The 13,658-nt window shown below is 42.1% G+C and overlaps 1 gene segment (V, D, J or C); it reads right to left on the bottom strand.

Moving 5' to 3' along the window:
* Positions 1 to 4,409: 4,409 nt before the first annotated feature.
* The window catches only part of LOC126491046 (Ig kappa chain V-III region MOPC 321-like), a 97,808-nt gene continuing 88,559 nt past the window's right edge, over positions 4,410 to 13,658 (bottom strand). The window contains 2 exon segments of the V gene segment in view: positions 4,410 to 4,929; positions 7,797 to 7,834. Coding sequence covers positions 4,616 to 4,929; positions 7,797 to 7,834 — 352 coding nt within the window.

The following is a 13,658-nucleotide window of genomic DNA, read 5'->3' as shown; positions in this document are numbered from 1 at the left end:
AGTCCATCCTGCACATTGCTGAAGGCACAATGGCCATCCATTGGCCAGGCTCACTGCACTCTGAATAGGAGGCCTGCCGTGTGTCTAATGCCACACATTTGCTGCTCCTTTTTTTTTTTTTTTTTTTTTTGGTTTTTCGAGACAGGGTTTCTCTGTGGCTTTGGAGCCTGTCCTGGAACTAGCTCTGTAGACCAGGCTGGTCTCGAACTCACAGAGATCCGCCTGCCTCTGCCTCCCAAGTGCTGGGATTAAAGGCGTGCTCCACCATCGCCCGGCTTTTGTTGCTCCTTTTAACCTTTATAATATCTTGCCTGCCCGGTGATTGCCATCATTACATGCATCACACACATAAGAAAGTGAGTCTCATGCAAGGTAACGGACTTACACAGCCAGTACCTGACACAGTTGAAGGCTAGCTCCACAGTTTCTAGTTTAGAGCAGAAGGCGTGCATGCTACTTACCAAGAGAAGCAGTCTGGATTTCTTGTGTATTTGATCTTTAGCTCATGTTGATTCGAACTGTCCAAATTTGAGGGGCTGTAGAGGCTTGTGAGTGGACACAGTCATCTCTGGGCACATGAACACCTGAGGGCCAACTCATAAATTTAGAAGGAAGGTCCCCGAAAGCTAAGCTATCCTTTTGCCTGTGTGCATTGTACTATTTCTTGGCTATATCCTAACAAGTTGCCATACACTGGGGCTTAAAACAGTAGGAAGTTAGCTTCTCACACACAGTTCTGAGGCTAGAAGTCTTAGGCAAAAAGCATTGGTTGGGTTGGTTTCCTCTGGATGCTTTGAGGGAGAAGCCATTTCCTACCTCTTTCCCAGCCTTTGGTTGCTCCAGACAATCTTAATCTTCCTTGACAGCCACCATGTCACCCCAGTCTGTCTCCACAGTGATATGGTGCACCCTCTGTGTGTCTCCAATCATCAAGGTCCTTCTCTAAATAAAGAAGCCAAACATTGGATTTAGGACGCATTTGGATTCAGTATTGTGGAGAGCATGGGCCTATGCGCTGTAAGGCTTTCCTCAGTTAGGATGTCCACACAAGATTGTCTTTCTAATATGCTTGGTTTATCCACACAAACCTTCCTTTTAGTATCATGCTAACATAAAAGCTAAGCAGAATCTCACCAGGTGGGGAACATTGTTTGGGTAGAATGCTGCTGCAGGGGAATCTTCTTTGGTGAGAAGGCTTAGGAAGCTTTCAGGCTCAATCCGTGTGTGTTGTGACTGTCTTCAGCTGTGGCATTGGGAGACTGGCACTGATGGAGGTCCAGGAGGTCCTTGAGAATGTAGGCCAATGGCTAACACTGACAGATGGGCCAATGTGGACCTAGGGACAGTTCGGGAAGTTCAACAGCCACCAAAGCCAGGGCTGTGCAGTCTCAACACAAAGGCTAGAGAAGCCACATCTCAGGAGCACTACAGAGCAATCCTAGAGACCTTTCCCAAAGTTCTAGTTATCCTTTCATTTTATTGGGCAGTAGCTTTGGGCTGTCACACTCATGGCTTGAGGCTGGTTCTCTAGCACCTTGGGGGTAGGTCATTAGCATATCAAGGCCTGTCCTAAGCCTAGCTCTTATCTGAGCTGCCCAGTGACCTGCCAGGGTATTGCTTCTGAGGCTTAGGTCTCATTTGATCTATTTAGTGGCAACCTCAGGCATCATGTTATTTCAAGTCACAGAAAATGGCTTTGAGTTACACAAATGGTTTTTCAAATGGTTTTAAAGTTATGTTCCTAACTAGTATGGTCTCATCTTTGATGTGACCTCCATCTGCTTTGTCCAAATAGTTGTTTATTGCATAATTATAATATAATGCCAAAATGAAACATTTGATATTGATGTAATGTTTGTATACATCTTTAGACCATTTTATCACATATCTAGATGTATATAACCACCAGTGATTCCATGACCTCGAAGACTCTCTTTGTGACATTCTCTTGATAGTTCTGTTTGCTTGTCTCTACTATCCCTAGCTCCTAGGAATCTGTGATCTGTTCTCCTTCTCTCTAATGGTGTAATTTCAAGATTGTTAAATAAAAAAAATACGTCTTGTGACATTAGACTAGTTTTTTTCATTAAGCACAGGATGCTCAGAATTATTTCAGAGCATCTATATCTATACCTATACCTATACCTATACCTATACCTATACCTATACCTATACCTATACCTATACCTATACCTATACTTCCTTCCTTTTTGTTGCGGGCACTGTTGTAGTTAAGACTTGAACATATCCTACTGCACGTACTGGCTTTGTGGGAGCCTAGGCAGTTTGGATGCTCACCTTACTAGACCTGGATGGAGGTCCTTGGACTTCCCACAGGGCAGGGAACCCTGATTGCTATTTGGGCTGACGAGGGAGGGGGACTTAATTGGGGGTGGGGGAGGGGAATGGGAAGCGGTGGCGGGGAAGGGACAGAAATCTTTAATAAATAAATAAATTAAAATAAAAAAAGACTTGAACATACATGTTTATAAGGAGCATGATCAACATGCATCTATTTTTCTCTTGTTTGGGTCTTGATGGATCTGGCTTCAGAATCTTGCCTCTCAGAAGAGTTTCGCTTTGCATTCATGGCCAGATTAGAGGTGTTGTTGATTGCTAAATTTGGTTCCCAGAAACGGGTGAATAAGTCTGTGGTATTTGAAAAGACAAATTAAAAAAAAAACAAAAAACAAAAACAAAAACCCAAACCTCTAAAGTTTCAAAAAATGGATAGTAATGAATATTCTGAAGAGGTAGAAAGGCAAAGTGTTTCGTATCTAATTTGGCAACTGTCCTTTCCCCTATTCTAGTGCTGATTGAGAAAGGGAAGGAGTAGGAAAACTGGATTGTGTATCAACTGAGGGAAGGAATACTGTCTTAATTATTTCTGTACTTCCTTCAGAGTGTAGGCTGAGAAGGTGCTTAGTAAATGTGTACTGAGTGGATTATCCCATGAGGGGCTAAACCTATGGGCCCCCAGGAAGAGGTGGAGGGGGAAAGTAAGTGTTATGTATCCTCTTCCTTCCCAAATACAACCTTTGATACTGGCCTCCTCACACCTGGACAAAGCTATTGATATTCCTTGGCTGAAGGTCTCCCTCATCCCATTTTTATACACGGATGTTCCTAGTTTGATGGATGGAGGAGGAGACAACAAGCAGGTATCATGGGTTTGACTCACATTTTGTAGTCTGAGCTCTGAAAGGTAGTATAATAGAGGACACAAGAGAGCAGAGCTAGGAATGTGGTCATTTGATTCTGGATCCCCCATTATTGTCTTTCCGACCTTGACCTGTGATCCATACCTTCTGTCCTTTCTTATCTATGCACATGGTATTAGGCGATTATTTATGTGCAGTTATTATGAAATATGAAACATACAGAAAGAACATAGATCTCAGTATGATAATATGAATTTTCACAAAGTGGCAGCCCACACTGAGAAACAGACATATCCCCCTCCCCATCTCCAGGGTTCCCTTCTTGCTGTGTCATAACTTATCCCACCTCCAGTAATGTGTCTCCCAATTTTTAATTTTGTTTTTACCTAGTTTTAAACTTATATGGATGAAAAATACCCAAATGCCTCTTCCTTCTTTTTGCTTACTAACATGTTTATGAGACTAACCTATGTTGTTGCTTTAGCTATACTTCATTAATTCTCTTTATTGAGTAGTAGCTCAATTGTGAACATACCAAAATTTAACATTTTGGTTGTTCAAGTTTTAGGCTTTCATAAAAATGAGTCTCTGAACTCATTTACTCCTTAAGCATTGGTTGCTGCTTAAGGTTTCTGGTGTACAGAGACAGGCATGTAAAAGTGGATTATGGCCAGAAACAACAAAGATCACCTCTCAGCTTTATGGAACATTTCCATAATTTTGATGAATACGTTTAATCTTGTGGACAGTGTCCAGCATTGCCAATGGCAGACAGGAGTCGATCCATGTTTAAAAAGACAATGAAGAGCAGATGAAGCTCGGGTGCTATGATGAACATAAACCTCTCCCTATTGCTTGTTCATTTATGTTCTCTCTGCTTCCCTTGGTAAAAACTCTCCACTGCTTTGCCCAGTTTTCAGGGTGGGCTGAGTCAGTTCACAGAATATGTGCTTGTGAGAACTGTCCCCTTCTGGACTTTGAGGACTTAGGAGAGGAAAACTAGGAAGCAAGCCTCCTCCAACCCACCGTGGCAAGGGGTGAGATGTGAACCTTAAGAGAGGGCTGCCATGTAGGGGACAGTCACGCAGGGCAGGTGGAGGATTTTTCTTTTTTTTTTTTTTTTTTTTTTTTTTTTTTTAAGTGTTATGGATTTCAGGGCAACAAAATATTTAACTTCTTTAGAAGAGAAACCAGGTAACTACAAAAACAACGCTTAACGACCTCTTAGGACGAAAGGAGACAAAGATCTCAAGTGCAAAGATTCACTTTATTCAATATCTTCCCCAAATATCAGCATGATAAAAGCCAGGGAAAGGGAGGGGGATGAGGTGGGCAGAGGGTTTGGAGTACTGCAACATCTGTAAGGTCAGCTGTGGAGACAGCTCTGAGACCTTAGGAGGGAAGATTGAGGATGGCCCTCGGGAGCAGGTGGTGGTGCGTCAGGACCTCTGGCTCTAACACTGGTTCTTGTTGAAGCTCGAGACGATGGTTGACCCCGTATGAACAGCCTCGCAGGTATACACGCTATGGCTGTCATACTCTGATTTGGACAACGTCAGGGTGCTGCTCATGCTGTAGGTGTTGTCTTTGCTGTCCTGCTCAGACAAACTGTTCACGGAGCCTTGCTTCTCACTGCCATCTACTTTCCACTTGACACTGATGTCTTTGGGGTAGAAGTTGTTCAGGAAGCACACGACTGAGGCGCTTCCAGTCTGTAACTGCTCGTTGGATGGTGGGAAGATGGAGACAGTTGGCTTAGCATCAGCCCCTGAGGAAGGAAACACACAGCATGTATGAAGCAACAGGGAAGGTTTCTTTTTGTGTGCATTGTATGTGGACAGTCACATTGTAGACAGACACACAGGAAAGCACATTTATTCTTCAGAATAGGAGAATGAGGCCAGTAATCTTGTTGGATTTGAGTTATTTCCTTGCTCCTGGCTACTTCTTTGGAAAGTTAATTGCATCTGACCCCTTGAAGCTATTCCCAGACTTCCTTCTATACCTGTCTTCCCTGAGATGGTTCCCCATCAGCTGCAGTGGTTCCATGCTTCAGAGAGAGAGAGAGAGAGAGAGAGAGAGAGAGAGAGAACAGGCCAGTTTATCTGACATCCCTGGTGCTTGGGAGTCTGAACAAACAAGTGCCTAAGGTAGGAGCAGAAGTTTGGCTTTAATTTTCTCCTGCCTCTTTCAAGAATATTCAGATTTCAACCATTCTATGGCTTCTTTTGGTGTGGCCAAACTAGAGACCCACCCTAAGGATGGGGCCTTGAGCCAGGGTCTGTGTTTGGGTGGATGTCTACCAACTCTCTCTCAGGTCTCACCAAGGCCTCCAGGTGAGACCTGGGCCCTGGTCTGAGGGCCTGAAACCACATGGGTGAATTTTTAGCCACACCAGAAGAGGTCAACTGTAATCTTGGCCACCTGCCTCAGAGAAACTGTCTGGCTTCATTTTTGACCTTCAGCAGCTGCCAGATGGCTTCTCGGAAATCCCCCTCTGTTGGGGATGCCAACCCTTAGGTGGCAGAGTAATAGTAAAAACACAAACCGAGAGCCCTTTTGCCAAGAAAAACAACAGAATTATTAGCAGCTTTGCTTCCCCTTCAACTAAACTGCAGTTTTAAAAGGAGTTGACATCATTTTAAAGTAATTAAAATTGGTTAATTAACTTAAATGACTCTAAAACAGTTTTAAGAGTTTCAAAAGATCCTTAAATAGTTGTGGTTCACTGCAGAAGGCTCAACCACAAAAACAAATTAGTAAACAATTCTAGATGTTATGGAATTAAAATAACCAGGTTAAACATTTTTCTATCACTGAATTAAAGTACTGGAAAATATGTTTATTCTAAATTTTTATTAGTCATATTTTTGTACAAAGAAAATTAGCCTACCTAACCAGCTAAAATTTGTGTCACAAATTTAACTTATTTTAACGAGTAATATGCCATATAGTTTTAATGAAATTTAATGGGATCTCAGTCAAAGTAGATTTATCATGACATATGAGTGTTAATTCAGTTTCCCTGGTACTGATTTTACCTGTAAAGAATTATATGCACTAAGATCTTAATATAACACGGGAAATTTTTCGGCCTTTTACAGTCCCTTAGTGGGAAAGTAAGGGAATGTAATGATAAATGCATTTTATTTCTGAAATCTCCAGTTAGTCACCTTTCCCCCACGTCAGTGAACTATCTATCACATCTGTATTCTCTTTCCATTAATGGCGTTGCTCTCATCACTGTGCCTCAGGAAAACGAACCGCACGGAGCGAAGGTCGCTACCGCGGATTCGTGTAGCCCTTAGCGGCATGGCCGCGAAGTCATTCAGTCATAAAGAGGCGGCAGCGGACCGGACCGTTTTTGGCGGTAGAAAAATATGATCAATAATAATAGTGGGGGAAAACAAAGGGCCATATATCTTGCAGAATCTTGGCCATTAAAAAAGCCTAACTTACTTTTTGATCATTTGGACAAAACTTTATTTCTACTATTATAATTTACATTCATGTAGAAATGAGACAAAAAAAGAACCATCTGCCAAAACCTTGTTCCTATAGTCTCTCATTTTCACAGTTTGTGACACATTTTAGACTCTAAGAATCACATTTCCTCTGATTATTCAGCAAGCCATCTTTTCTACCTGCCAAGCAGGCATACTTTTAAACATTTTACTGGTTTTTACTTCAGGGCATGGTACTGATTTTTGTAGTGACAAAAACTATGAGACAAAAGAGGGAAAGCAGCCTAAGGCCCCTCACTCAACTGCGCTATACCACATTTAATGTAAAACTCAACACAAACGAATTTACGTCTGTTCTCAGAGCTCCAAGTCCCCCTTTTATCTATAGTTTTTCCCCCTTGAGTCATTCAGCTTATCTCAGTGAGAAGCTTGGCTTCCACGTCCATGTTTAGAGCTGAACCGACTTTAGCTCTTGTCCATCCTGAAGTGTCCCCACTCCCCTCTCCCCAAATCTCCCACTTAAGCTTCTAGAAGTCAACACTTAGTTAGATCCCGATCTCAGACGGCAATAGACAATAACTACTTAAACTCCATCTAGTCTCTGGACAGTGACCACAGTATTAACTAACTTCTCCCCAATTAAAGCCTCTTTTTTCTTTGCCCCTGATCTCAATAGCTGATAAACAGAAAATCTGACATCGTATGCCATGCCAACTACGTTCCACTTTCTCAAGATCAACAGATTTTCTGCCGCTCAGCTAATTTCTGGAACTGACTTTAACTCCTAACACGAAGATTTTACACATAGAAGAAAGAAGAGAAAAATGCACTTACGTTTGATTTCCAGCTTGGTGCCGGCTCCGAACGTGAGCCACAGTGAGGACTCTGACATGTTCCCCTCAACAAAAACCTGCCCCTGAAGCCAGGCCAGCTAGATTGGCCAATTCAGAGGGAAAACCCTGCTCTTTCTTCTCCATTCCCCTCACAAAGCTGCTCTCACACACTTAGCGTGATTTCTTTGCTCAGCTGCCACACTGGCTATTTTCTGGGACTCTTCTATGGATGTATATGGGTCACCAGGAAGGACCCATTTAGCCAAAGTATCACAAACTAACAGAAATGACACAACAGAACTAAAATTCCACAACTAATTGAGCAAAAATCTACTTACGTTTGATTTCCAGCTTGGTCCCTCCGCCGAACGTGAATCACAGTGATTCACGTCAATGCCCCCCTCTGCCAAAATCTGCCTCTCAAGCCAGTCCAGTTAGGTTTGCCAGATTCAGAGAAATACTATTTCTTTCCCATCTCTTTCACAAATCCTACTTTTTCTCACAAATCTGACATGAAGTCAGTCTGTCTGTCTAGCTTCTACATTGACTGAATTCTGGTGCTGTTCTATTTAACTTTTGGGTTACCAAGAACAGTTCATTTAACCAAAAACATCACAACTTACACAAAAGACACAACGGGACTCAAAGTTCACAAACAGTTGAGCAAAAATGTACTTACGTTTGATTTCCAATTTGGTCCCTCCACCGAACGTGTTTCACAGTGACAGACTTTACCTTTCTCCCTCTACAAAAACCTCCCTGATGGACAAGTAAGCATCCCTCTTTCCCCAGTTTAATTATGTTGGTTTAGAAAGCCAACATTTAGTCACTAGCCAGCCTCCTGTGGAGCAATTTTCCCTCCTTAACACCTAATCTGAGAATGGAGTTTGTTACAATCCCCGAAATCCCATTAAAGAAAACACACAAAGAAGAACAGAGTAACCTGGTTAGACAGAGAAGAAGCAGTTGAGAAAAACACTTACGTTTGATTTCCAGCTTGGTCCCGGCTCCGAACGTGTATACACACTGATTCCCCTTCCCTTTCCCCCCATACAAAAACTGAGTATTGCCTTTTGACTACTGAGCAGGGCCTCGCCTGGAACTATCTGTTGTCTTAATTACTACACTGACACTTGCTCTTCAGAGAACATGCACAATCTATTCTCAGCTTTGCTTACAGAATTATTTACCTTTGCCCTGGAGAATGCCAGAATCGGTTTCTAGGTCAGATTTTGCACATTACTTTTAGACACAGAGACCATGAGACACAGACAACGAAGGAAAGAGAGTTTGGATTCTACTTACGTTTGATTTCCAGCTTGGTCCCGGCTCCGAACGTCCACCACAGTGGTAGTGCTTCATTGTCTGGCTGTACAAAAACCCTCCGCACCGAAGAGGAACAGAGCTGTAGGTCAGCTGCTAAAGCTTAACCCCTTCTCCAAGCATGCGTGGAAGCTCTCGGGCTTCTCTCAGAGAAATGCTTATTTTCATAGACTAGACTTAAATTTGTAGGAGATAATTTATTTTATTGTGTGTGTGTGTGTGTATATATATATATATATATATATATATATATATATATATATATATACTATTATACAGTATCTCTCTCTCTTTAGCAGCCTACCACACAGGACTGCTTATTATTCATTCAGTTAAAAATAAAGAAAAACAGGGGCTGGGGAGATGGCTCAGCAGATAACAGCACTTGCTGTTCTTCCGTAGGACCTTGGTTCCCAGCACCCATATATTAAGCAACTCACAACTGCCTGTAACTCCAGCTCCACGGAATCTGATACTAGCTTTTGGCCACTGTACCACAAACACATGGCACTCACACATAAATAAAATAATTAAAAAAGAAAAACCAAATAAAGAATAGCCATTTCTTTATAATGTTTCCAGGGGCGAGTGGGTATGGGGATTTCTGTGAATTATAAACTTGGTTATTAAGTTAGGGCTCAGTAGCATCTCTCAGTTAAAAATAATTAAGACTGACTTTCTATTTGAACTTCTTTGCTTTAATGCTATTTCATAAAAGGTACACTAGACGCACATATAATATAAATCAAGGTTCATATTTTGAATGCATTTTGGAATTGAGTTATGGGTGACAGATGAGGCGGCAGCAACCATCAGTAAAGGAGAAAAACTTTTACTCATGGATCGGTCTGTTGTTATAGGGCAGGTAGAACTCATGTGTCACCGAGATCAGCCAAGTTTACACTGCCTTCGAAGTTAGCGTCTCCATAGCAACCAATTAAAGACACTGAAGAACTTGCTTTGAGTACCACTTTTATTTACTACCGTCTTGTTTCTCTGGTAACCATCCATTCCCATACTCTTCCTATCACTCTAAACTCCTTATAGTTCTCCCATGGCCTCCTGCAATTTGAAAGCATCTTCTTTGCTTCTGAGCACTCTCCCTAGCATAGCTCAGAAACAGCTGTCCTTCAAGATGCAGCTCAAGAGACTCTATTAGTGAGACGGCTTTACAGACAGGTCATTAGGCTTATGGAACCGAATTGCTTTTTACTGCTGTTGGATTCTCTCTTCCCTACTAGATGGTAAGATGTTTGCTGTTGTATTAGTCAGATATTTGGGAGCTATGGTCTACTATATTTAATTGACAAGCACTCGTCAGACATTTGCAGAACAAATAAAATAACAGCAATTGAAAAGTTATTAATACAACCAGTGATAGTAATCTACAATATAGATGAAAGGTTCGTACTTACTACTACAACAGTCGACTTTCCTAGAGAAATTGCAACTGTAACCAGATTAGAGAGGCCAGGTTGTTTCTGGTACTGAGAGTTTTGCTAATCTGGAATGGCAGGTTCTACAGTGTGTTTCACTAGAAGCTGGAGAAAGAGAAGAGTCACATTGGAAGTAGAGGGAGAATAGAAATTGTCACTAGAGATCAAGTGTGTAAAATAGTTGATGAAGTCTGCCAACATGCAGCCTAAAGAGAGCGGAGAGTGATTTTCTCTGCAGTTACAGAAGAGATAGCAGCTTAAAGACGGACATTTGTTGAGAACTTATAAATTGCCAGGTGCCATATGTGGCTCATTATATTCAGATATCCATAAGCCTCTCTGAACTAGAAGTTGATATGGTCAGTCTTATGGCACTACAAGTCAGAGCTTGGACCTAGGTCTGCTGCTCATGTTCTTAGTGCTCTTACTGCAGGGTGGACACCAGTAACACAATCACCCCTGAGAAGCAGCTCACGTGTGAGAGAATGCCAGAGTGGAGGAAGGAAAACTCCTCAGGCCATCCTGGGGCGGGAAATGAGTGGCTAAGTGTCTAGATATCTATACAGATTGTATTGTCATTTAAAAGGTGAAAAAAAAACCCAAATACTAAATATCTATCAATAGGAGTTTGGTTAAGCTAATTTTGTCGATCACAATGAATACAAATCAGCCGATAAAAGGAAAAATAGGTTTTCTGGATATTTTTATGAAAATACGGGGCAGTGGATTCTATGTATGCTATGACACCATGACCCTTTCAAAATGCATCCCCAAGTACAGGCTTCTAGAAGGCTACACAAGCTGTGGTCAGCAGTTTCTCCTGGGTCTGCTTAGGAGAACTAACGACACATTCTATTCTCCTGTCTATTGTATATGTGCCTTTATAGTGCATGCTATTTGACTGTTTCAGTCTCTCATTTTATAACAGTTCATTTTCTACATTCATTTTATAGTTATCAGAAACAGTGAAGACTGTGCCGGTGTGTGTGTGGGAATGTAAATTCTGAGATTGCCTTTTTTCTTTTTCTCAATTAATTTTTAAAAATATCTTTTAAACGGAGTTCAAAAATGGTAAGAGCCTTTCTAGTTCTGTGTAGGAGATTTTTTTTTTTTTTACCAAATATAGAATTGGAGACTGTAACTTGGGAATATATTAGATGAGCTGGCAGTAGAGGAGACACAGTTCTGTGGAGACAAGATTCGAACAGTACAGGGTTGCAGCAACAGATAATCTTTATGAAGCTGTGTTTGACCACACAGTGGTAACTGATGGGTATGTGGCTGGGATCTCTGTTCTAGCAAAAATGGATTGCTGAGAAGTGGTTGAAATGCTTAATATGGATTATTTGCAGGCAGCGAATGTCTCAGGCGCATTTACGAGGCTCTGTCGGGATCTGTGATTCTATAAAGTCTCCATGTTGGGTGTTAGTTGATCTATCGAGAAAAGGCTAAGTATTCCTAAGACAACCTAGGTGGTTCCTGGAACCTAGGTGGTTCCTGGACTTAATGCATGAGAATATGGGAACTGAATTCTGGGGGAGTCTTCCAATAAACTCATCCTTAATGCTGCTTCCCACTTCACCTTCAGGACAGCCAAAAAAATAAACAACAACAACGACGAAGACAGCAACAACAACAAAACCCCTCTCAGAATAATTTTGAACCCGTTTGTGGAAAGCAAGGGAGCAGAAAGGGGAGAAGGGAAGGGAGCCAGCAAGCACAAAACCACATCTATAAATTATCCTAAACACAGTTTACAAGCTATGTCGGCGACACTCCTCAGATATAACAATTCCAGAAACTTGTTTTGTTTTTGCTGTTATAATTTCCCCACCCTTAATCAATCTTTTAAGGGAGGTTCTTTTCATATTAGTAACACAGAAGATTACACAACATGTCAGAAACAAACAGTTTTGTTCTCTGCAAGTTTGAGGGGGTGTTGGCTTCCCTACCTGGCTCGGAATATCCGTCCTGAAGTCTCTGGTTCACTATTTCCTTTTAAGTTTACCAGTCATGATAGAGTCCTAGATAGGCAATTCTTCATGTTCCAGATGGACTTGGCTTTGGATAGTAAATTCACAGCATACGAGGCGAACTGGTCCCCTTGGCCAGGAATGAGGGAGACAAAAGAGGTCACTTGAGAATGAGGAGCCGTCTGTGCCTGTCCCTGGAGAAAGGCATGTGGGCACACATCAAGTCTTTTCCTGCCATGCGCATGTATGCTTGCCATCAACATGACCCAAAACTCTGGTCTCAGTCTGGACAATGCAGATGTGTCTTTTCTTTTCAGAAGTCCTACAGAATGGCTACAGCCATTTTACTTCTCATGAGAGAGAAAACAGCAACCGGGGCAGGGTTTGCTAACCTCAGAGGGGCTAGGCCACTGAAATTTACATATTTGTTGCTGTGGGTTTCAGCTCATTTTGTAGGTGGGATAAGCTGAACTCTGAGCTTTCTGCCTTCCCCCATTGTCTGCCACTGGCATACTGTGTGTGGTTGTTTTTGCTATTCTAGTGTTTTTTTTTTTTAAATTCTTTTTTAAATGTTAGCATTTAATTAGCCTCCCTAGGTGGCTTCAAGCCACCAGGACACATGTACCTTCAACACCCTTTATCTTCTCTTCAGCGCTTCTGCAGAATAATTTGGCTTTCACCATGACAGGCTGCTTAGGGAGTTTACCCTTCCCCAGAACTTTGCAGTAGCCTGATTACACAGTGTTAACCATGGGAGCAACTCCAGTCTTGTTCTTTGCAGCTTTGACCTGTGTCTGTTCACTGACCAGTGTCCACAAGTTATCCAGGGCGACAGTCAGGCAGAAGCTCTGGTTCCTCTTTAAGTGGTAATGCTTCGCACCAACTTTCCCAAGGTAACCTGGATGATATTTGTCGAAGTTGACCCTGTAGTGATGCAATGTAACCAGCCTCCTGGATGCCTGTCATGTTTACTGATGCGGCAGCGGTCGTGGCTCACGTGGTCCCGAATTTTCCCGGTCTTCCTCAGTCTGGATGGTGTGACGGTGGCAGAAAGGAAAGAGGGAGGCCTTGTCGTTCTAGTTTTGCTCCCAAGGTCATGTGACTTGGCATATATGTGTGTTATGGTTGGATGGCTTCCTTTGTCTTGATCATTGAGGAGGAAGGTGGTGAGCTAGCCGATTTGTAGGTGCTGTGTCTCCTCCACAAACTTGTAAGGTTATTTGTGCTAACAAGAAGACAAGATCTGTACATAAACTTATTAGGCCAACTAATATTTCCAGGGGAAAGCAAGCAGAAGTGACTAGAAATGAAAGCCTAACCACACCAAGCCACTCCCATGAGGGCAGTGGAAACAGCCAGGGGATCACTTTTTTTTTTTTTAATTTTATTTATTTATTTATTAAAGATTTCTGCCTCCAACCCGCCACCACCTCCCATTTCCTTCCCCCTCCCCCAGTGAAGTCCCCCT

The sequence above is a fragment of the Alexandromys fortis genome, unplaced genomic scaffold (genome assembly GCF_014885135.2).
Source record: "Alexandromys fortis isolate MF-2015 unplaced genomic scaffold, M_Fortis_MF-2015_v1.1 scaffold_257, whole genome shotgun sequence".
Taxonomy (NCBI): domain Eukaryota; kingdom Metazoa; phylum Chordata; class Mammalia; order Rodentia; family Cricetidae; genus Alexandromys; species Alexandromys fortis.
This window is presented reverse-complemented; position numbering and strand designations above follow the sequence as displayed.